We start from the raw sequence: 25,035 nt of genomic DNA on the forward strand, positions 1-25,035 counted from the left end.
CTCCCCAGCTCGCTCGGCCCCGCGCGGGAGCCTCCCGGCGGAAGCGGTCGCGTGGGCCCGCGGCGACCCGCTCTTACAGTTGCCGTGAGAACACCACTTCTCCCATCGCAGCTTTTTCTGTCAAGTCGTGTCCTAATGATCTGAATGAATTTCTGGCTTTCAAAAGCCTGATTGCACATTGGAAGTAAATAGTTGAGTCATATAACGCAGTGCTTCTTTATTTTTTTGTGTGTGTGTATTTTTTCATTTTTCGAAACCAAGAATCGAACTCAGTGGCACGCTTTTCAAGCAGGCGCTGTGCGGCTGAGCTACATTCGTGGCCCTGGTATTAGTTTTTTTGAGACAAGGTCTCACCAAGTATTTCAGGTTGGCCTTGAACTCGCTGAAATCCTCCTGCTTCAGCCTCCCCAGTGCTCGGAGTAGGGGACAGTCCTGGCTAGTACTTCTTGAATCTTAGCATCTAGGAAAGCGGATAGAAAGATGTGAGCAGGTATACGTGGGCTAGAGATCCGTGACTTTTCTGAACTGCAGTTTCTTTATTGACACATGTGCAGGTAGTAAACCCATCACAATTCCAATAGTGTGTGATAATCTCACTGGCAACTCAAAATCAAGCATATCCAGAAGTGGGCTCTACATCTTCCTCTCAAAAATGTACTTTCCAAGGCTCATCTCTTTAGGATGGAGCACTTGTATCTCCTCAATTAGTTGTTGAAGCAACTAGAAGTCATTCTTGGCTGTCCTGTCATCACTCCAAGTCACCAGATCACTGGCATCTTCCAAATCAGCCCACTTCCTTCATTTCCACTGTGCTCAGTTTTTGCCTGGGGATCAGGTGGGAGTCTCCTAGCTGGTCCCCTTTCATCTGTTCTTGTTTGGGTTGTCTCTCACAACTACAGAGACTTTTTTAAAAATTCATAGCTATCAGCCTAGGGATCTAGCTCAGCAGCACAAGTGCCTGCCTGGCAAGTGCAAGGTCCTGAGTTCAATTCCCAGCACCAAAAATAAATAAATCCATAGCTATCTGGTAATGTAATTTTACAAATTATACTCTTCAGTGTATTCTGATTTCTCTTCTAATAGAGTCCACAATCCATAATCTGGTTTATATGGAAGCACTTTTCCCTGCTGTGTAGTTTCTCTATAGATGATCTTATCCAATAGCTTCAAATACCATCTAAACACTGATGACTCAAATTTATATTTCCATCCCTAAAAGATTGCTTCCTCAGAGTAACTTGGATGTTTAATAGGCCTCTCAGACTTAACCAAAACAGAACTATCGATTCTGCTTCCGTATTCTCTTTCCTTAAACTATTTCCCCATATCAATAAAGGTTATGTATCATTGTCTACCTAAATGCTAAGTCATCCTCGATTCCCTCAGTCAAATATACCTCAAATCCAGCTACTAACTACTGAAACCCCAAGTCCAAATCAGCACCATTTACTTCTAAGTACTATAGCAACTTTTTGTTTTTGGGACAGGGTCTCACTACCTAGTTCAGTCTGGCCAGGTGTGGTGGTGCACATCTGTAATCTTAGCATTCTGGAGGCTGAGGAAAGAGGATCATTATGAGTTTGAGGCCAGCCTGAGCTACAAAGTGAGTTCAAGACCAGCCTGAACTGCATAATGAGATCCTGTCTCAAAAAGACAAAAAAACAAAAAACACTCTAACCTTGAACTCACTGTGTAGCCTAGGTTAGCCTCGAACTTAGGTTGCTCTCCCTGCCTCAGCCTCCCGAATCCTGGGATTATAAACATGTGCCACCATGCCCAGCAGTAGCCTCATTCTTGATGCCCTTCATTCAGCTAGCCTACCTTGCTTTAGCAAAACATCTGAGTTTTAGTCTGGTCCATTTTATGACCTTGACCAGATCAGGTAATCTCATGGCAGATATATCTATCATCCCAGTAATTCTTACCTCCTTCAACGTCCCACCAGAGCTGCATTAAAGTTGGTAAAATATTCCAAAATTCCTGAGTGAAATTTGGTCTGTTTATATAAAAAGTCATTTGATTTTCTTAAAACTTTATTTCCTCAGAATCTGCCACATTTTCATGCCAAGAACAAAGCTACATATTTTGGAAGCTTTCTTTTCACACTTTTTATCTTTCTTTTGCCACTGAGATCCTCAAGATATGTACATCAGAGCCTCAGATCTTACATCTTGACATTGTAAAACATGCTCAGGATATTTTTTTCCCCCACTTTGGCCTTTTGAAACTACTGATGCAGGTGCCTTTTTTTCACTGTCATTTTAAATTTTCTTCCCTGTGTGTACTGTGTCAGGGCAGTTCACCCAGTGGTGTGACCAAAAAAGAAAATATCCCTTATTGCCATCAGTTTTACATCCAAATGCTTTTTGGGTTCTTGGGGCTGGTGAGATTTTGAGAGAGCTGCAGTGAATGCAGTGTGATGTGAATGCTAATTGACAGGTTGAACATCAAGGAACAAGCCACAACTACTGGATAGGCAGTGAGATGAGAAGCTGTCATTTTTCCAGAATAAGGAGCACAATCCAGGACCCAGTGACCAAAGGTAGTTTTTCCTCATCTTTCAGGATGGTTAAGGTGGAAGTGGAAGATACACTTACATGCAACGAGTAATTTAAAGGGGATGTGGTGGCACACACCTGTAATCCTAGCATTCAAGAGGCTGAGGCAGCTGGGCGTAGTGGCACATGCCTGTAATCCCAACACTCAGGAGGCTGAGGCAGGAGGATGGTTGCAAGTTTGAGGCCAGCCTGGGCTACATAGTGAGTTCAAAACTAGTCTGAACTACATAGCAAGACCCTGTCTCAAAAAAAGCCAAACAAGGGCCACGGATATACCTCAGTGGCACAGCACCTGCCTGGCAAGCACAAGGTCCTGAGTTAGATTCCCAGTACCAAAAAAGAAAAAAAATAATTTAAGAGGTTAATTTAGATTCCTTTCTGGATTCATTTCAAGGCATCTTCCTAATAATGCTTAAATTCAGTTATTCACTCCTCCTCCCTCAAACACAACAAAACAGATCCTGATACAGTTCCAAGGGCAAATCCTTTCCTGCACAAGTGTCAATGACTTTTAAAGGTTATTTCTTAGGTGTGGCGGCACATACCTGTAATCCCAGCACTCAGGAGGCTGAGGCAATAGGATCACTGTAAGTTTGAGGCCAGCCTTGACTACATAGCTAAGGCCAGCCTGAACTACAAAGTAAAACCCTGTCTCAAAAACCCAAACAAATTAAGAAAAAAAAAAAAAAAGAAAGAAAGAAAATGGGACTTGGAGACTAATGTGAATGTAATCCTTTATACCCCCAATTTTTTTTTTTTTTTTTGTCTTTTTGAGACAGGGTCTCACTATGCAGTTCAGGCTGGCCTCGAACTCCCAAAGGTCCTTCTGCCTCAGCCTCCCAAGTGCTGGATTACAGGTGTGTGCCACCACACCCAGCTGTCTTCTTCATTTTATAACCATCATGGTTTGTGGTCACCTAAAAATGGCTTAAAAATCTGACTTTTTTCTGCAATGTCTCATCAACTTAATAATAGTTACTGGGACATAGTGTCACCATGACTACAGTAGTCAATTTTGGAAAATAACCTTGTGAAATCTTTGAGCCCCTATTACTATGATTGTTTTGAATAATGCTGTCTAATCTTTATTTTCAAATGAGGTAATTAGTTTGTTTCTGAAGCAGGCAGCCAGCAATTAACATGAACAGGCCCCAGCTAGAAAGGGTTGTTTTTTCCTTCTTTCAGATGGCCAGCTGTGGCATGGCACATGAAGTCTCCTCTTTTGTTTTTTTCCGGTACCAGGAATTGAACTCATGACCTTTCGCTTGCCAGGCAGGCACTGTGCCACTGAGCTAAATCCCCAGCCCCTAAGTCTCCTCTTTTGATGGTAACTTCCAGCAAATATCCTTCATCTTCTTTCCTTTAATACCTAGTCTGTTGGCAAGTGTCTGCATCTTAGAACAGCCCCCTCATAACACAGTTAAATTTCTGTGTCAACAACCTAAGTCTCAGCAGGCGGGCTCCCTGCCTACTTAGAGTAAGTCCTCTGGCACCAAATAGTTCACAGATCTGGCGTGGGTTCCTGCCATGTCTTGGACAAAGGGTATCAGCAAGATTTTTCTCAGGATATGAAAAATATTTTCTCTCTGATTGCTTTTCAGTTGGCACTGTTGTTTGGTTTTTTTGTTTTGTTTTGTTTTGTTTTTACTTTTGACTGCAATTCTAGTCTAAATAGTCCCATAGGCTCTGGCTCCAAACTCCTGTCTTTCTAATCCCAACAGCCAAGATCAGACACTGGGGAATCTTCTTACTGGCAGCCCCAGACTTGAACTTTGGAAATTGTGGGAAATTTCATTTTGGGGGGCACATGGATCTTCTGACTATTGTATAACCTTTCCTGCTGAATAGAAATGGCGTTAAGATAATGTGAAGGAAAGAATAAAAAAATAGTCCTTTAATGTATATATTTTACCACCTACAAAATTATGTTTATTATCTTCTGTGTGTGCGTCTGTGTGTGCGTGTGCGTGTGTGTGTGTGCACGCATGTGCACGTGTGTGCAACACTAGGGATTGAACCTAGAGCCTTCATACCGAACTGTGTCCCTAGCTCCTTTTTTTTTTATTATTTTGAGACAGTCTTGCCAAGTTACTAGGTTATCCAGGCTAGATTTAAAGTTGTAGTCACCCTGCCTCAGCCTCTCAGGTATGTGTATCACTGCTGGATTATGTTTATTATCTTTTTTTCCCTTATAACCCCAGAAATTATAGTGGATGCAGGATTAATGGATCTATACTGCTTCAATATGAATCCAAATTCCAACACTGATAGTTATGAACAGGTTACATCAACTCTTAGTTCCTCAGTTTCTCATCTATCAAATTTAGACTACTTGTCTCATAGGCTTGTTGTGAGGATTAAGTGAAAAAAATATATATATATCACTTAGAATAGGACATGACAAAAAGTTGTTATTGTGTAACAAAACCAAATCTTAGAGAAATTAAGTAGGGACACCTGAGCTGAGTCAAATGCAGATTGTTTTTACTTTATGCTTGTTGTATTTACTACCTATTAACTGCCTGTAAAATCTTAGTATCTTGTGTTGTTATAAGTAGCCTTAGTCCTTGGGAGCTCTGGACCTCTTTATTATTTGAAGTGCCACTGGAGATAACAAAAAGAGCACAAGGCACATGACCTCTACAAATAAGGAGAGGCACAAAAAAGCCCCAGTGACAAAAATGACAATGTGTTCTATTTTAAGATGCTAAATGCTATCTGTCTCGGGGGGAGAGACATGCCAGCCATGTCCCCCAGCTTTCCCCTTTACTGAGTGGAAAGGACCATGGAAAGAACCTAAAATTCTGGAATTAGAAAAATATGGCTATCTGTACTAAGTGCTAGGGGTGTAGCAGGCACTATGGGGGCTCAAGGAAGCCTCACAGATGGTGGAGAGGAAGAGTAATTGAGAGGTAGGAAAAATAAAGAATTCCTTGGGACCACTAGGAAATAGTGTTTGTCCTTATTTTGTGCATTGACTGAGCTTGGGAGCTATGCTGGTCCTTTCATTTCATCTGGTATTCTTTTTTTTTCTTTTGGTACCGGGAATCAAACTCAGGACCTTGTGCTTGCCAGGCAGGTGCTGTGCCGCTGAGCTATCTTCCCGGCCCCTCATCTGGTATTAATGATGGAAGAGGTCCTCCTAACTGTGCCTCTTACCCTTTGTAATGTCTCATTATTTAATTCAAGCCCTCCCCACATTCACCTAGGTTTCAGGGAAAGTAAACTGGGAAAGGAGAATAGATTCTAGAAGTATTTGGGAAGCTAGGTATAGTGGTGCATGCCTGTTATCCCAGCATTCTGGGAGCCTGAATGGGAGGATCACAAGTTGGAGCCTAGCCTGGACATTTAGCAATTTAGGGAGATGATGTCTCAATAAAAAAAATAAATAAATAAGTAAACTAGGGGCCAGGGAGATAGCTCAGTGGCATAGGGCCTGCCTGGCAAACTTGAGGTCCAGATTTTGGTTACCAGTGGGAAAAAACAAAGTTGGGCATGGTGGTGGTGCACATCTGCAATCCTAGCACTTGGGAGGCTTCTGCAGGAGGATTGCAATGAGTTAGAGGCCAGCCTGGCTACATAGTGAGTTCAAGGCCAGCCTGAACTACATTGCAAGACCCTGATTCCAAAATACCAAAAAGTAAATAAATAATAAAAATAAAAAGAGCTGGGATGTAGTCCAGTGCAAAGGTCCTAGGTTCAATTCTCAGTACCAGAAAAAAAAAAATTTTTTTTTTTTGTTTTGTTTTGTTTTGGTTTTGGTTTTTTCTCCGGTACCGGGAACCGAACTCACGACCTTGTGCTTGCCAGGCAGGCGCTTTGCTGCTGAGCTAAATCCCCAGCCCAAGTTTTACTGTTTATTTAAAATTTTTTTTTCTAGGGGCTAGGGATTTAGCTCAGCGGCAAAAGCGCCTGCCTGGCAAGCACAAGGTCGTGAGTTCGGTTCCCGGTACCGGAGAAAAAACAAAAAAAAACAGTAAAACTTAAATTCTGGTTGTTTATTTCCAAACATAGAGGTCCTCCCAACATACCATGCTCCCACCCCATGCAAGGAGGAGAATGGTTCAAGTGATAAATAACAGAGCTGAGCCTGGTACATGGACAGTGGTGCTGAGTGTTGAGCATTTTACTTGTGAAAAGATGCTACAGATTATTCAGGCCTTTTTAATAATTCTCTATTATTTCTACTTTATTTAGGCTACCATTTGGATGCAATGAGTTTAAAACCCTTTACCTACCCATTTCCAGAGACGAGGTTTCTTCATGCAGGACCCAGTGTGTATAAGTTCAAAATCAGATATGGCCACAGTATCAGGTAATTTTAAAAGTAGGAGGGAAGCCTGTACAGGCACAGATTAGTGTATTCTACCTGCTCATCCCTTCTTTTTTGTAACTGTTTGTAGGACTCTTTCCCAGATGTTTCATGTTCAGTATACTTTTTTAATGTTCAGCACATTATTCATATACATTTCTAAATTAGAGCTGGGCCTGGTGGCACATGCCTGTAATCCCAGCACTTGGGAGGCTGAGGCAGGAGGATTGTTCATTGCGAGTTCGAGGCCAGCCTAGGCTACAAAGTCAATTCAAGGCCAGCCTGAACTGCATAGTGAGACCCTGTCTCAAAAAGACAATAAATAAATAAATTTCTAAATTAGGAACAACATACTTTTTTGTTGTTGTTGTTTTGAGATAGGGTCTCGCTATGCAGTTCAGGCTGGCCTTGAGCTCATTTTGTAGCCCAGGCTGGTCTCAAACTCACAATGATCCTCCTTCCTCAGCCTCTCGAGTGCTGGGATAACAGGTGTGCACCACCATGTCCAGCAGGAACAACATAGTCTTAAGGGAGTATCTGTCAAAAATTTTCATCAAGTCGGGCATGGCAGCGCATGTCTGTAATCCTAGTACTTGGAAGGCTGACACAGGAGAATTGCTAGGAGTTCAAGGCCAGCCTGGACTACATAATGAGACCCTGTCTCAAAAGAAAAAACAAAAAACTAGGAATAACAGGGAGCTTCCTAATGTAATAAAGACCATATATATCTATATGACCCACAGCTTACCTGTGATGAAAGATTTAAGGCTTCTCCCCTAAGTAAGTCAGGTGTGGTGGCACACACCTATAATCCTAGCACTTGGGAGGCTAAGGCAGGAGGATGTTTGAGACTGCAAGTTTGAGGCCAGCCTAGGCTACTAGTGAGACCCTGTCTCAAAACCAAAAAACGAAAGACCTAAATTAAGAAACATCTTATATTCATGGATTGGAGGATGTAATATTAATAAGATAATAATACTATGCAAAATGATCTACCCACTCAATATAACCCCTATAAAAATCCAAATGATATTTTTTGTGGAAGTGGAAAAAGCCATCCTGAAATTTCTTTTTTTTCTTTTTTTGGTCTTTTTGAGACAGGGTCTCACTAGGCAGTTCAAGCTGACTTTGACCTCACTTTGTAGCCCAGGCTGGTCTCAGATTTGCAAGGATCCTCATGCCTCAGCCTATCAAGTGCTGGGATTACAGATGTGCGCCACCATGCCCGGCTAATCAGCTGAAATTTCAAGGAAATCCAAATAAACAAAATAATTATGAAAAAGAACACAGTTAGGGCTGGGGATTTAGCTCAGCAGCACAGCGCTTGCATGGCAAGCGCAAGGTCATGAGTTCAATTCCCGGTACCAGAAAGAAAAACAAACAAACAAACAAACAAAATGAACTTCCTAATTTTTAAAACTTATTATAAAGCTATAGTAATTGAAACATCATACTAGTATAAGGACAGATATATATCAATGTTATGTAATTGGCAGCCCAAAGGTAACTCCTCATGTCTAAGATCAATTGGTTGATTGTTTTTTTTTTTTTTAATCTTTTTGAGACAGGGTCTCCTATGCAGTTCAAGCTGGTCTTGAACTCACTTTGTAGCACAGGCTGGTCTTGAACTCCCAAGGATCCTCCTGACTTAGCTTCTTGAGTGCTGGGATTACAGGCGTGTGCCACCATACCCAGCCAAGATCAATTAGTTTTCAACTAGAATGCCAATACCATTAAATAAGAAGAAAGAACAACAACCTATTTAAAAAAAATGTTTTTTTCTGCCAGGTATGGAGGCATACACCTATAATCTCAGGACTTGGGAGGCTGAGCCAGGAGGATCGCTGTGAGTTCAAGGCCAACCTGAACTACATAGTGAAACCCTGTCTCAAAAAAACAAAGAATTTTTTTTTCAGTACTGAGGATTGAACTCACAGTCTTTGCACTGAGCTGCATCTCCATCCTTAGTCCCACCCCACTCTCTTTTTTTTTGTTTGTTTGACAGGGTCTCACTAAATCTCTAAATTCCCCAAACTGGGCTCCAAATTATAATCCTCCCACCTCAGTCTCCCAGAGTGCTAGGATTACGGTATATGCCACCAAACTTGGTATTTCTGGGAAAGCTGGACATATAGAAGAATGAAGCACGCCAAGCGTGGTGGCACACGCCTGTAATCCCAGAACTTGGGAGGCTGAGGCAGAAGGATCCTTGCGAGTTCAAAACCAGCCTGGGCTGCAAAACAAAAAAAAAAGAGAGAAGGAGAGAAGGAAGGAGAATGAAGCTGGACCCTTACCCTAACATATAAAAGTGCAACTATACAGAAATACAACTGAAACTGCTTACCCTAACATACAAAAGTTAATTTAAAAAATCAAAGACCTAAACTTAAGAGCCTACATTATATCTCAGAAAATTAAAATAGAATTACCAAATGATCTAGCAATCTCATTATCAGGTATATATGCAAAAGAAATGAAATTAGTATACTGACGAGACATTTGCATTCTCCTTTACTACAACACTATTCACAATAGCTAAGAAATGGAAACAATCTGGGTGTCCATCAGCTAATGAATGGATAAAGAAAATGTGGAACATATGCACAATATAGTATTATCAAGCTGTAAAAAAAGAATGACATGCAAGCTGGTTATGGTGGTACACTCCTGTAATCCCATCTACTCCACAAGCCAACGCAGGAGGATCTCAAGTTTGAGGCCAGGCTGAACAATTTAAACAGATCCTGTCTCAAAATCTAAAAAAAATTTAAAATAAGAAGAGCTGGAGATTTAGTTTGATATTTCCTGGGTTCAGTCCGTAGTAGTACTAAATCAAATCATCAGTCAAGCAATGCTAAATGACACTATGGATGGAACTAGAGATCATTATGTTAAATGGAATAAGCCAGGCACAGAAGGACACATAGTAAATGTTCTTATGTGTGTGAAATATAAACATGTTGATGAAAAAGAAGTTGAGAGTATAGTGGTAATGACCAGAGGGAAAGTAGGGGAGAGGGAGGGATGGGAAAGAGTTGATGATTGAGTACTAGGATGTAGTTACGAGTAAGAAACGCTGGTGTACTGTTCTACAAGAGGGTGACTAGAGATAATAATATGCTGTGTATTTCAAAAAACTAGAAGAAAGTACTTTGAATGCCTTGCAAAAAGTAATGATAAATATTTGAGAAGATAGATATGTTTGCCTTGATTTAAACATTTTACAATATATACATGTGTTCAAACATCATACATTCTCCCATAAATATGTACATATATTTGTTTTTCATTGTTGGTTTATTTTGGTGCCGGGAATCGAACTCAGACCTTACACTCACTAGGCAGGCACTTGTGCCTGCTGAACTATATCCCCAGGCTGTGCATATGTTTGGACACCTTTTGGTTTTTTTTTGAGACAGGATCTCGCTATGCAGTTCAGGCTGGCCTTGCACTCACTTTGTAGCACAGGCTGGCCTCGAACCCACATGATCCTCCTGCCTCAACCTCCTAAGTGCTGGGATTATAGGCATGTGCCACCACGCCCTGCCACATTTTTGTATGTCCAGTTCAGAATAAATTTTTGGGCCAGGCATGGTGGCACGCACCTATAAACCTAGCACTAGAGAGGCTGTGGCATGGGGAGCACTATGAGTTTAAGGCCACCTGGGCTACATAGTGAGTTCAAGGCCATTCTAAACTACACAGTGAAAAAAATAAAATAAAATACACAGAGAGACCCTTTCTAAAAAAAAAAAAAAAGAAAGAAAGAAAATGAACAAAATTTTAGCCAGGCAGAAGGATGGCAAGTTCAAGCTTAGTTTGGGCAATTTAGCAATTTAGTTAAACCCTGTCTCAAAATATAAAATTTTAAAAAAGAGCTGGAATGTAACTCAGTGCAAAGGTCCTGGAGTCAATCATCAGTGCTGCCAAAAAAGAGAGAGAGAGAGGACTTGAATAAGCAGTTCTCCAAAGATGATATATGAATGGCCAGCAGCATATGAAAAGATGCCGCAAATCATTAGTTACTAGGGAAATACATATCACAACAATAATGAGGGTTGGGGATTTAGCTCAGCAGCACAGGGACTGCCTGGCAAGCACAAGGTCATGAGTTTGATTCCCAGTACTGGAAAAAAAAAAAAAGAATGAGAAACCACTTTATATCTACTAGACTGGCTATAATTCTTCAAAAAAACCAGCCAGGTGTGGTGATACAAGCCTGTAACCCCAGCACTTGGGAGGCTGAAGCAGGAGGATTGCCACAAGTTTGAGGCCAGCCTGGGCTATATAATTACTTCAGGAGTAGCCTGAACTATACAGCAAGACCCTGTCTCAAAAAAAAAAAAAAAGAAGTAGCTGGGCACAATGGTTCATGCCTATAATTCCAGCACTCTGGGAGACTGAGTCAGGAGGATCTCAAATTTGAGTCCTGCCTGGGGAATTTTGCAAGACTGTGTCTCAAAATAAAAAATAAAATAATAGCCAGGTGTGGTGGTGCACACCTGTAATATCCATACTCAAGAAGCTGAATCAGGAGGATCACTGCAAATTTAAGGCTAGCGTGGGCTACATAGCGAGTTCAAGGCCAACCTGAACTATGTAGAAAACAAAACAAAAAAGATCAGCCAGGACTATACAGCAAGACCTGACCCTGACTCAAAAAACTAAAACAAACAAACAGGGGGACTGGGGATGTAGCTCAGTGGCACAGCACCTGCCTAGCAAGTGTGAGACCCTGAGTTCGATTCCCAGTACCAAAAGAAAAAAAGTACAGAACCCCCCAAAAAAGTGCAGAACCCAGGTTATAAAGAACCTTTTTTCTAGGTGCCCAAATTGTTTTTCTGCTTTGTTTTGGTTTGGTTTTTGGTTTTTGGTTTTTGGTTTTTTTTTTTTTTATCTTGTTGAGACAGGGTCTTGCTATTGCTATGCAGTTCAGGCTGGCCTTGAGCTCACTTTGTAGCCCAGGCTGGTCTCAAACTCACAATGATCCTTCTGTCTCAGCTTCCTGAGTGCTGGGATTACAGGCATGTGCCACCACACCTGGCTAGGTGCCCAAACTGTAATAAAAAAAAAACAAAAACGGGGGATGTAGCTCACTGGGAAGGCAGCCCTGGGTTCAGTCCAAATGATACATAGTACAGCTGCTGTGGAAAACAGTTTGGCAGTTCCTCAAAAAGTTAAACGGGAGTACTATATGGCATATACCTATAAAATATAGGTATAGAATTGGAATCAGACTCAGATAATTTGTATAGCAGTATTCATAGCACCATTGTTCATAGGAGCCAGAATTTAGAAATAACCCAGGTGTTCATCTGCTGATGCTGATGAATAGGTAAACAAAATATGGAATATGTGGGCAGTGGAATATTTTGTGTTTTGAGACAAGAGCTTTCTATGTAGCCCAGGCTGGTCTTGAACTTGCAGTAATCTTCTTGCCTCAGCCTTCCCAGTGCTGGGATTACAGGTGAGCGACACCATGCCCAGTCTGTGCAGTGGAACAGTAATCAGTCATAAAAAGAAATTGCCAAAGTAATGAAGTTCTTAAATATGTATGATACGGATAAACTTTGAAAGCGTTATGCTAGGTGAAAAAAGCCAGTCACAAAAGGACAAATACTGTCTGATCCATTTACATGAGACATATGGAAAATTAGTAGAGGGGCTGGGGATGTAGCTCAGCAGCACAAGCACCTGCCTGGCAAGTGCGAGGTCCTAAGTTCAATTTCCAGTACCAAAAAAGAAAAAATTAGTAGAGACAGAAGGTAGATTAGAGGACAGGGCTAAGCGTAGGGGAGAGTGGAGATTCATTGCTTAAGGAGTACAGTTGTGAGGTTTTTGTTCATTTGTTTAGTACTATGGGACTGAACATGAGTGTTTGTACTTAACTAGGTCTGCAGTATTTTTTTATTTTGTCTTTTTGTTTTTTCTGGTACCAGAAATCGAACTCACGACCTTGTGCTTGCCAGGCAGGCACTGTGCCGCTGAGCTAAATCCCCAGCCTCCTTTTATTTTGTATTTTGAGACAGAGTTTTTCTAAGTCACTAAGTTGCCCAGGTTGGACAAGAGCTTGTGATCTTCCTGCCCTAGCCTCCCAGAGTGCTGGTATCACAGGCATGTGCCCACCACACCTACATGGAGTACACTTTTTTACTGAGGGTGATAAAAAATTTTTGAGCCAGATGTGGTGGCTCAGAAAATCACACCTGTAATCCCAGAACTTGGGAGGCAGAGGCAGGAGGATTGCTGCTAGTTTGAGACCAGCCTGGGCTACAAAGTGAGCTCAAGGCCAGCCTGAGAACCTGTCTCAAAAAGAAAAAAAAAAATTGAAAAGAGATAGTGGTGATGGTTGCACCACATTGTGAATGTAATACCACTGAATTATACACTTAAAAATGGCTAAAATGAGAGCCAGGCACTGTGGTGCCTGTGATCTCAGGTGCTGGGGAGGCTGAGGCACAAGAATTGCTTGAACCCAGGAGTTCAAAACCAGCCTGGGCAACACAGTGAGAGCTGCCTATAAATAAATAAGGTTAAATGAGAATGTTACCTACTTTCACTACCATTTTAAAATACATTGGGGCTGGGGATTTAGTTGAGCAGCACGACACCTGCCTGGCAAAGCGCAAGGTCATAAGTTTGATTCCTGGTACCAGAAAACAAACAAACAAAAAAAAGCATTAATTTTTGTACAAGTACATTAATTTAATAATAATGCATCCATAAATATGAAGTTACCTTTTTTTTTTTTTTGTCTTTTTAAGACAGGGTCTCACTATACACTTCAGGCTGGCCTTGAGCTCATTTTGTAGCCCCGGCTGGTCTCAAACTCCAACGATCCTCCTGCTTCAGCCTCCTGAGTGCTGGGATTATAGGCATGCACCACTATGCCCAGCAATAAATATGAAGTTAGCTTTTTACATTAAATATTTAATAATTAAATGTTAACATTTAAAATTTTAAAATATATATTCCATTCCAAACAAATATTGGTATCACTTTTATGCAAATTTTGTTAATGTCTATCTTAATAGGAGACTGTTAGATTATCATCTCTGCTTCTGCATTCAATACATTGTGAATTTTTTTGTCCCTTGTTAGATCTAAAAAGAGCCCAGGAACTGGGTGTGGTGGTATATCCCATCATCCCAGCACTCAGGAGGCTGTGGCAGAAGGATCACATGAGTTTGAGGCCAGCCGCGGCTATATAGGGCATTCAAGACCAGGCTGAACTATATAGCAAGACACTGTCTCAAAAAACAAAACAAAACAAAAAAAATAATATAAAATTTAAAAGTCCAGCTCACATAAATGTTAAGTTGAGAAAGGTAGGAATAGAGTAGTAACCCTGTCAGATCATCAGAAATATTCTTCTTTGACCCTATATCAAAATCTTCCTGGGCCAGGGATATAGTTCAGTGGTAGAGCATCTGCCTGACTTGTGCATGGCCCTGAGTTTAATATCTGGGACCACAAAACAAAACAAAAACAGAAACTTCAACAAGTGGTAGTTTTGGTTCTCCAAACCAGTAGTTTTTTTAAAGGTTAGCTGCAATATGGAACCTGAAATTATAAGTGAACTTTTTGAACCCTGTTATGTTAAAATTCATGAATCTATCTTGTTTTTTTCTATCTTGTTTCTTTTCTTTTCTTTTCTTTTTTTTTTTTTTGTCTTTTTGAGACAGGGTCTCGCTACGCAGTTCAAGCTGGCCTTGAGCTTACTTTGTAGCCCAGGCTGGTCTCAAACTCCCAATGATCCTCCTGCCTCAGCCTCCTGAGTGCCACCATGCTCAGTTCTTCTATCTTGTTTCTAACTGAATGTTTTACTTTATCTGATTTTGTAATATGACACATTCCCCAGTCCTTTGGAAAATTTGATTGACTTATGCAGATTTTCCAAATGTTGATACATTTCATTATATAATATCAAAAATATTTGTTAACATCACTATCAATGTTAGAAAAGTGTTTAAGAATTGGGTGTGGTTGGTGCACAACTGTGATCTTAACAACTCAGAACTGAGACAGGAAGCTGGAAAGTTAGAAGACAACTGGGACAAGTTAGCAAGACCCTGTCTCAAAAATAAAGTAAGCCTGGTGTGGTAGCCTATAATCCCAGCACTCAGGAGGCTGAGCTCGAGGCCACCCTGGCCAATATTGCAAGATCCTGCCTCAAAAAAAAAAAAAAGAAGGAAGGAAGAAAAGAAGGAAAGAAGGAAGGGAAGAAGGAAGAAAGGAAGGAAGGAGAGAGATAGGGGGACCAGGAGAATAGCCCAAAGGCAGAGTGCTTACTTAGCACAAAGCCCTGGCTTCAATCCCAGTCTGACCAAAAATATTTTAAAATTTAAGTCTTTGGAAGCTGTCAGACTTACAATGGTGGATATAAGTTTTCCAAACTTCAAATTTTCTCTTGAAAGCCCAAAATTCATTTCACAACAAATTCTGTCAGTTGTTTTCCTTGATGTGTTCAATTTATTCATTTTTGAGAAAATACCTGTCAACTCCCAAATCTGAATAACAACTATAGTTTATTTGTCAGCTAATCATTCAAGTAAAATATTGTATGAAAATAGCAGCTTGTTCACTTTACAGCTTAAACAGTCACGCAAAGTGCTAGTACTTCTCTTCAACACAACCATCGCACCATCGTATTTCAAATAGCAGAAGTACTTCCTGTTTATCACATTTTAAAAGATACAGTTATGTCTTGTATATTTCAAAAAGCTAAAAGGAAGGAATTTGATTGTTTTTGCCTTGAAAAAAAAAAACAAACCTAGAACCCAGTGCGGTGGTACACACTTGTAATTCCAGCACTCAGGAGGCTGAGGCAAGATGATTGCCTTCAGTTCAGGGTCAATCTGGGCTATATTGTTACAACCTGTCTCAGAAAACAAAAACACACAGTGTGTTGATGCATGCCTCCCTGGCATTTGGGTGGTTGAGGCTACATAGTGAGCTCAAGGTCATGCCTGAACTACATAATGGTACCTTTTTTTTTTTTTGGTACCAGGAATTGAACTCAGGACTTTGCACTTGCCAGTGGGTGCTGTGCCACTGGGCTATATCCCCAGCCCAACAACAAAGATTTGAGATTTAATTTTTGGATTTGTTTTACAGGACTGCAGATTGAACCCAGGACCTTTGCACTGAGCTACATCCCTAGCTTTTGTCCAGGCTGGGGTTGAGTTTGTGGTCCTCACATACACTTATCACGAGCTTTTTTTTTTTGGGTACCGGAAATCGAACTCAGGACTTTGCGCTTGCCAGGCAGGCACTTATGCCGCTGAGCTATATCCCTGGCCTCACATAGACTTATTAAGAAGTATACTTCTTTTTCCTTTCTTTTGTTCATTTTGTTTTAGTATTAGGACTTGAACATGAGCCTTCACACTGTGCTATATCCCCAGCCCTTTTTTATTTTTTGTTTTGAGACATTCTCCTAAATGCCTAATTGCCTAGGCTGGGCTCAAACTTGCAATCCTCTTACCTCAGCCTCCACACGTGGCAAGTTGGGGTTTTGTTTTGTTTTGTTTTGTTTTGTTTTGTTTTGTTTTGTTTTGTGACAGGGTCTTGCTTTGTCACCCAGGTGATTTTTCTGCCTCAGCAGGGATTATAGGCATACAGTACCATGCCCCGCTTATATAATTTATTTCATTGCTTCTTCAAGGACATTACATGAAACTAAATTTTCTTTTCTTGTGTGGCGCTAATGATTACTATGAACTGACACAGCTTAGTACGACTGGCTACATCTGTACTTAGGCACTAGCAATTTTGGCCACAATTGCTTTTGCATTAAAGGTTACAACTTGTAAAAGTGTAAAGGCAAATAACATCTTAGAAGTATTACAAAAGTAGTTTTGCCTTTGAAGTCTCCTTGAAAGGGTCTTGAAGACTCCCAGAGATCCCACACCACACCTTGAGTGCATGCGGCCTAAGGGAACTTTCATAGTGGAAATTTCAGGTTTTGTTGGATTAATGTAGAGACATGTTCTTTTCTTTTTCTTTCTTTCTGTCCTTTTTTTTTTTTTTTAAAGACAGGATCAATCTTACTGTGTAGTTCAGACTGGCTGTAGGCTGGCCTGGAGTTCACAGTGATCCTCCTGTCTCAGCCTCTCAAGTGCTGGGATTACAAGTGTAAGCCACAATGTGTGGCCACTACAGGAGATGTTTTTGTACAACCTTGTACTACTGAGCTCAGGACACACCACCCAGGTAACCTCACTTCTTCCTCCTGAGCACTGGGTCAGCACCTACAGTTGTTAGGTATGTCATGTTTCTAGCTTTTCTTATCTTGTCTTTTCTGTTTGCCTTCTAGAGGAGAAGAGATAGCAAATAAGGAAGTCATCATCCAGGAACTGGAGGTAGGGAAAAGAGACTTCTGGGGAAATCATGCCTCACATGCATCCACACCCAGACTTTATTTCCTGCAAACTGAATCACAGCCTCCCCTGGATAGCTTGGCTTCTTCCCACCAGGTTTTCTCTGCAAAGAAACTTCACACTTTTTCCAAGGAAATGTAAAGCCCACATCCTTTCTCAATTCTAGCTGAAGTGTTAGCACCTTTGGGGCTGAGAGTTACTTTGTCTCCATGAGATTCCATGCAGCAACTGGCACAGAGAAGGCTTCCGGAAGCCTGGGAAGCCTCACATCCCAGCCACTGCCTGGTACTTGACGTTCAGGAAGCTCAACTGTAAATACACAGACGCAGCCACTATGTCTTCATTTTAATTGGAAACACTTGCAACCGCTTTATTTCTGCTTCATTTTCATTCCTTTTCTACCCAGCTACTCTGGCTTTTGATTACCTAACAGAAAGGTAGACCACATTCTACAAGGGGACCCTGGAGCCTAGCCCTGGTGTTATTGGGAGGCTTGATTCTAAAAAGTGACCGCCAACTAAGCGATACTGGGTTTTGGATTGCTCCACTCTCTTTCTGGAGTTGGATTCCAGGTTCTCACCTGGAACAAAGAATTAATCAAAACGAGCAAAAAGCAGTGGCAAAGGCATTGGTCACCCAGCTAGCAGCAGGCAGTGGAGCTGACCCACCCAGCCCAGGCTGCAGCGCCTTGCCCTGGGACCTGCAGCCCTAAACCTCCACCCAGTCCCCAGCATGTCCCCGCTTCTGGCCACGTCTGTATGTGCCAACTACTCCATGGACAGCTGCAGCTGGAGGTGCATTGGCCTGACCCAGGAACCGGGCAGCATGGGCCCACTGGCCCTGGCCTGTGCGGTGGGTGCTGCTGGAGAGCTGTACCTGACAGGGGCGCTGGGCCTAGCCCTGGCCCTGGGCGGCCCAGCCCTCAGCACGAGGCTAGGAGTCTCCTGCCTGTGTCCCTCGCAGCCTTTCGCTGGTGCCCAGGTCTTCGCTGAGCACACAGGCGGCGCCCTGGAGCTGCTAGTAGCCAAGGGCCCTGACCCAGCTGGCAAGCTCAGCATCCACTGGGGTCGTTGTGAACACCGGGCCCTGTTCCTACAGGCCACCTTGCACCATGACATCAGCCGCTGTGTGGTTGCCTTCCACACGAGGATGGGCATCCAGAGCTGCTGCCCTGAGTCCCTGGCCCTGGTGTGAATGGTGCCGGCAGGCCTTGCAGTGATGCCGAGCTTCTTCTGGCGACATACATCGGTGATTTTATGATCCATGGGACCATCCATCAGGTTGCTCATGACACAGAGCTGCAGGAATCTGTCATCACCATGGTGGCCTCCCATGTCCTTCATCAGATGCTGCCACTGTTCCTGGTAGGGGGCTCCAAGGCCCAGAGGCAGGCCTCCATTCGAATACTGCTGTTCTGTGGTGTCTGCCCTGGCCCAGGCACCTTCCTCTTGTTGGGCTGGAGCCACTTTGGTGAGGCCTGGCTGGGCTGTGCTTCCCACTTCCTGGAGTTCAGATGTGCCTCTGTAGCTGCCTGCCTCAACCCCTGTGAGGTGGCTTGGACTGAGCCTTCCTCTGGGGCAGGGTACTGGGGAGGAGTTTGTGGGAGGGTAGGTGAGGAGACAGTGGCCCCCAGATGGCATCATGATACTCAGTGCTTCTGAGGTGATAGGAACATTGATCATACCAAAATAAAAAATAAAAAAAGCAATGTCAGCCGATCATGATGGCATATGCCTGTAATCTCAGCACTCGGGAGGGTAAAGCAGGAGGATTGCTTGGAGTTTGAGGCCAGCCTGGGCTGTGTAATGAGTTCAAGACCAGCCTACACTACGCAGTGAGACCCTGTCTCAGAAAAAGAAGCAGCTGGGCATGGTGGCGCATGCCCGTAATCCCAGCACTGGGGAGGCTGAGGAAGGAGGATTGTTGCAAGTTCAAGGCCAGCCTGGGCTACAAAATGAGCTCAAGGCCAGCCTGAACTGCATAGCAAGACCCTGTGTCAAAAGAAAAAAGAAAAAAAGGACAGAGAAAGAAAGCAAAAATGAAGAATCAGGGAGATAAAGTAGCTCTGCAGAGCAAGTAAATAGCAAAAGAGGGTGAGAGCAAAGATAAAAGTACACACTGCATCTGACAAACACAGTGTGGGCTATCATGGAAAGTTATGATAGCCAAGTCTTCCATGTGTCCATGTGCCCTTTCACGCTTTCTAAATCTCTAGGAGACCCTGGGGACTTCTAGATACAGGTCCTGAGAGGTGCTGAGATTCCACACCTCACAGTGACATCAGGTCTAGGCCATCCTATTGAAAAATCTGCTGACTTCTCCTGAGAAGTCCTCATGCAGGGCTTTGGGAACTGTTCTCTGCGTGTGTCCAGGATCTTGTAGTTAACAGGTCACACCTACTTTCCCAGCCAGCTTTGCCCTGCGCTAATCTCATATCACTGGTTCAGTCACACTAGGCAAATCAGTTGTTGTAGGGAGCAGCTGAGCTAGTGATCAGTCACCCTGCAGAGGGAAGAGCAGGAGGGCCAGAGGTACACCCTGAGGGCATGAAGCACCCCAGGCAAACAGGTGTTCCAGCCCCTAGACTAGGGGGAGTGAGAGGCGAGCAAGTTGTTAGGCAAAGGGGTTTCATCTGACATTGCTAAATGTATAAATAAACACACTGCAGTGGTTGAGCAGTTCCTTTTCCTCCCATCCAGAGACAGGGCTCCACTTGACCTCAGTTTTCTATATATTGTTTCTGTCTTTATTTCTCCATCCTCTCACAATCCTTCCCCACTTTGAGAGCTGTGCTGGATGCAGCAATCTGTCAGTCAAAGTCTCATTTGTCTTATTTTACAAATGAGAAGTTTAAATTAGTTTATGCTCTTCTAACTTCATGACACAGTGATGTATGACTAGTGATTTACTAACACATATGCTTCCACATTTCAAAGAACTAGAACACAGTTAAATACATGTGTGGTGGCTCATGTCTCTTATCCCAGCTACTTTGGAGGCTGAGGCAGGACATTTGCAAGTTGGAGGGCAACCTGGGCTACATAGCAACACCTTGAAAAAAAAGGTATGCAATGCTTACCACACAATAAATGGTAACTAGCGGGAATTTACATAAATTTATATATCATCAAAGTTTGCAAAGTTCTTTTTATGTGTTCTCCTACTCTCAGTTTTGGGGAAGATGTTATCATTCCTTTAAAAAAACATTAATTGAAGCCGGGCGTGGTGGTGCATACCTATAATCCAGTATTCCGAGGCTGAGGCAGTAGGATCTCTGCAAGTTCAAGGCCAGCCTGGGCAACACAGTGAGTTCAAGGCCAGCCTGAATTATGTAGCAAAACCCTGTCTCAAAAACCAGATAAATAAATAAATAAATAAATAAATAAATAAATAAATAAATAAATAAATTACCTGAAAGCCAATGTAACCCCACTGTTTGGGTTCAGGTCTTAGCTCCACCATCCCTTTTCTTTCTTTCTTTCTTTTTTTTTTTTTTTTTTGTTGGTCTTTTTGAGACAGGGTCTCACTATGTAGTTCAGGCTGGCCTTGAGCTTACTTTCTAGCCCAGGTTGGCCTCAAACTCACAATGATCCTCCTGCCTCAGTTTTCCAAGTGCTGGGACTACAGGCATGTGCCGCCACGCCCCACTACCATTCCTTTTTTGAGGGTCAAGAGTACCAGGGATGGAACCCAAGCCTTGGGCTTACTAAGCAATTGCTGTACTATCACTGAGCTGTACTGTCTCAAAAGATAAATTTATAAAAAAAAAAACAGATAAATTGATTAGTTAGACTAATAAGCAGAGATTAATTAGGGACTGACTGATCAATGAAGAATTTTTTTGTTTGTTTTGTTTTTTCACACAGGGTCTCCCTATTCAGTTCAGGTTGGCCTCAAGCTCATGGTGATCCTTGTGCCTCAGCCTCCCAAGTGCTGGGATTACAGGTGTACGCCACCATGCCCAGCTTCAACTAAGATTTAAAGTGAAAAAAAAAGATTTGAAGAGATTAGAAGAAAAGGCTTGATGTGAGGGAAAGCAAAATAACTATGTCAGTAAATACCAGTATTCTTCATTCATTGGATAGCCATGTATATTCACTATGATAGGCACTAAAGGAGAGAGATCAAGATAAATCAGAGGTATATCCTACTTCAAGGTGATCTCTCTGTAAGGAAAATAAAACTTGCAAAATATAGAAAAGGTCTCAGGCTAACTACTGTGAGGTCTGAGACAGTTAATTATAGTTTTGGGAGTCAAGGAGGCTTCTGGCCAAGACACTACTGAACCGTACTTTACAGAACAGGTAAGATTTAGACAGGTGCTGACAGGTAGAGAGTGCATTTCAGGCACAGGGAACATCAAAAGCACAGAAGTGGAGAACAGAAAGCACATTCAAGGAACAACATATAGCTTGGTTGTGCCGGGAATGGTGGTGCACACCTGTAATCCCGCACTCGGAAGGCTGAGGCAGGAGGATTGTTGCAAGTTCGAGGCCAGCCTAGGCTACAAAGTCAGTTCAAGACCATCCTGATCTGCATAGTGAGACCCTGTCTCAAAAAGACAAAAAAAAAAAAAAAAAAAAAAAACCACCAAGAATGTGGAGTATGTGATCCAGGTGTGGTAGCTCATGCCTGTAATCCCAGCATGTAGGAGGCTGAGGCAGGAGGAGCACCATGAGTTCGAGGGCAGCCTGAGTTACAGAGATAAGACCCTGTCTCAGGGGAAAAAAAAAAAAGAAAAAAATATATATATATGGTTTGTGAAAAGCAGTGAAAAATATAAATAGTATAAATGGAAAGATTGGCTAAATTGCAACACTATTAAAAGTCATTTTAAATATATCTTTTTCAGGATTCTATCCGTGCAGTCTTGGGAAATTTGGACAATCTGCAGCCATTTGTTACTGAACACTTCATTGTATTTCCCTGTATCCTTTACCAGTCACTGAGCTACAACTCCTGTTCAAATTCAAATAGAGGCTGGTTGTGGTGGTGGTGGTGGCACATGCCTATAATCCCAGCACTCAGGAGGCTGAGGCAGGAGGATCGTTGCGAGTTAGAGGACAGCCTGGGCTACAAAGTGAGCTCAAGGCCAGCTTCAACTGCATAGTGAGACCCTGTCTCAAAAAGACAAAAAAAAAAAAAAATTCAAATAGAGGAAAACCATAGACAGTAGCCAGGCATGGTGACCATGCCTGTAATCCTAGATACTTGGGAGGCAAAAGCAGAAGGACCACAAATTTGAGTCCAGCCTAGGAACTTAATGAGATCCTGTCTCAAAATAAAATGAGGGCCAGGCATGGTGGCACATGCCTGTTCCCAGCACTTGGGAGGCTGAGGCAGGAGGATCACTTTGAGTTTGAGGCCAGCCTGGGCTACATAGTGAGACCCTGTCTCAAAAATAATAAAATAAAATAAGGACTAAGCGTGGTGGCACAAGCCTCTAATCCCAGCACTTTGGAGGCTGAACTGCTATGGCAAGCAGAAACACCAAAATGATGCCAAGGATTTAGAGGCAGATTTATTTATATTGACAGGCACTGATCGGGATCATTCCCAGAATATCAGGCCCAGATCTCTGGTGGTCTAGGGCTTACATGGCATAAGCAAGCAGGAAGTACAGAGGCAGAATGCTTGTCAATTGGGGATTGGTTTATACCATGTACATCATAGTGACCAGCTATGTAGCAACATGACCAGCCATTTCTAAGAGACGGAAGCAAATGGAACTGGAACAGGAACTATTACCTGAGCAACCAAGAAACTGAAGTGTAGTGGCTCAGGGGGCCATTTTCTGTTACAGAAGCAGGGGGATCACTATTCAAGGCCAGCTTGGGGTACATAGTGAGTTTATTTATTTATTTATATTTATTTTTTGTTTTTTTGAGACAGGGTTTCACTATGTACTTCAGGCTGGCCTTGAATTCACTTTGTAGCCCAGGCTGTTCTCAAACTCACAAGCGATCCTCCTGCCTCAGCCTCCCAAGTGCTGGGATTACAGGTATGAACCACCATGCTTGACTTACATAATGAGTTTAAAACCAGCCTGAATTACAGAGTGAGACCTTGTCACAAAAACAAAGCAAGCTGGGTATGGTGGCACATGCCTGTAATCCCTACACTCAGGAGGCTGAGGCAGGAGGATCATTGCGAATTTGAGACCAGCCTGGGCTATAAAGTGAGCTTAAGGCCAGCCTGAACTGCATAGGGAGACCCTGTCTCAAAATGACCAAAAAAAAAAGAAAAAAAAATAGTTTAGGGGAAGGAGCAGAGTCTCACTCCTAAAAGAGTTCTCAGGGTGGCATATTGGCGTCCTTCCTCACTCCTTAGCACCATCCCCAGATAAAAGCAAGTGGGAGAGAGTTTCTCACTTGAAATTCAAACATGAGGATGTCGTCTTGATCCCCTACCCATTTGTTTTTACTCTATATGTGGAGATGAAATGGTTTCATGAAAACTTGTCACCTGGTAAGTAGTGATGGGAGCAAGGCTTGACGGGTACAGAATGGGTTAGCAGTGCCAAGGGAGCCATCAGGCTTCAGCCACATAATGTGGAGTTTAGAAACACACTGTCCCAGCCTGGTTCAAATCCCCAAGGCTCTGCCATTTAGTAGCTGCATGACCTTAGATAAATCACAGTAGTAATATCTTTCTGTGCCTCCTTTGTGAAATACAAGGCGTGACCAAAAAATACATTGAAAGTTTAAATTTTAAAATATAGTTGGGTTGGGCGTGGTGGCATATGCTTGTAATCTCAGGGAGCCGAGACAGGAGGATCATTGTGAGTTCGAGACCAGCCTGAGCTACAAAGTGAGCTCAAGGCCAGCCTGAACTGCATAGCAAGACCCTGTCTCAAAAAGACAAAAAAAAAAAAAAAAAAAAAAAAAAAAAAAGACATTATTTCTAGGAAAAGTGGTACCAGGCCGAAGGGAGAAGGACACTTCTGGGTAGGGGTGTCTAGAGCCAATTCTGGGAATTAGAGTAGTCGAAAATAATCTTGATCCACTATAACACTCAAATTTCCTCTTGTAGGGAAACCAATAAATGACAGTCCTCCTGGGTTGGTAAGTTTGCTTTTCTGACCAAAATGAAAGTCGCCTTTGTTACCTCCTGTTGTCCCCAAAGTGCTGCCCTTGTGTCTTCCTCCAACTTTGCCCCTCAGATGCCAGATCCCATCAGAATCATAAACAGGAGCCCATAGGTTTCCCCTTGGCTCGATTTCAGAGCCCATGACTCTAACAGAACTTCTGTCCTTGCTGCAAAGCTGACGTTAAAAGTCGCACGTGGTAGGTTAAAGATGGGGTGTTCTCTTTGCTGTGTTAGCTTGAACTGTGAGCCACTCTGGAAGAGAAGGGGTCACAAGAGTCTGGTTCCTCCCTAAAGGTTGTAGCTGAGAAGAAAGCAGCAGGAGGCGCAATGAAGAAGCGAAAACTCCTGGAAGAGCACAGCTCCCCCCAGGAGGCAGGACTACCCAGGTCAGTGGTGTAGGGAGAGGCTGGGTCTCACATCCTAGTCATACCTTGCACCTTGCTGTCTGTTGGGCTGGCTGCCTCTACAGTTGAACAAGTCACTTTCTTTTTCTGGGCTTTATCAGTAGTGTCTGCCTATTATGGGAAATGGACGAAGGAAAAGAGGCAAGTTGATGTTTGGAATGCAATTTAAACATAGTTCCTGTCTCAGCAAAGTGAGATTGTTCTGTTCATCAAGATGAAGGCTGAGCCAGGCATGGTGGTGCACTCCTGTGACCCCAGCACTTGGGAGGCTGAGGCAGGAGGATCACTGT

At 42.7% G+C, this 25,035-nt stretch overlaps 1 protein-coding gene and 1 pseudogene across 1 annotated transcript in view; both read left to right on the plus strand.

The window, feature by feature from the left end:
* The first annotated feature begins 2,454 nt into the window (after positions 1-2,454).
* The window catches only part of LOC102024019 (chromosome unknown open reading frame, human C11orf85), a 32,270-nt gene continuing 9,689 nt past the window's right edge, over positions 2,455-25,035 (plus strand). Inside the window, exons 1-7 of the mRNA XM_005384541.2 lie at positions 2,455-2,542; positions 6,756-6,873; positions 17,189-17,234; positions 22,105-22,180; positions 23,595-23,720; positions 24,285-24,316; positions 24,636-24,727. Of these exons, the coding sequence (XP_005384598.1) occupies positions 2,485-2,542; positions 6,756-6,873; positions 17,189-17,234; positions 22,105-22,180; positions 23,595-23,720; positions 24,285-24,316; positions 24,636-24,727 (548 nt within the window). The 5' untranslated portion in view covers positions 2,455-2,484. The remainder of the gene's footprint in view (positions 2,543-6,755; positions 6,874-17,188; positions 17,235-22,104; positions 22,181-23,594; positions 23,721-24,284; positions 24,317-24,635; positions 24,728-25,035) is intronic.
* On the plus strand, positions 17,247-18,947 carry LOC102025373 (annotated as a pseudogene).

The sequence above is a fragment of the Chinchilla lanigera genome, unplaced genomic scaffold, assembly GCF_000276665.1.
Source record: "Chinchilla lanigera isolate Chin_1 unplaced genomic scaffold, ChiLan1.0 scaffold00021, whole genome shotgun sequence".
In the NCBI taxonomy this organism is placed as follows: Eukaryota; Metazoa; Chordata; class Mammalia; order Rodentia; family Chinchillidae; genus Chinchilla; species Chinchilla lanigera.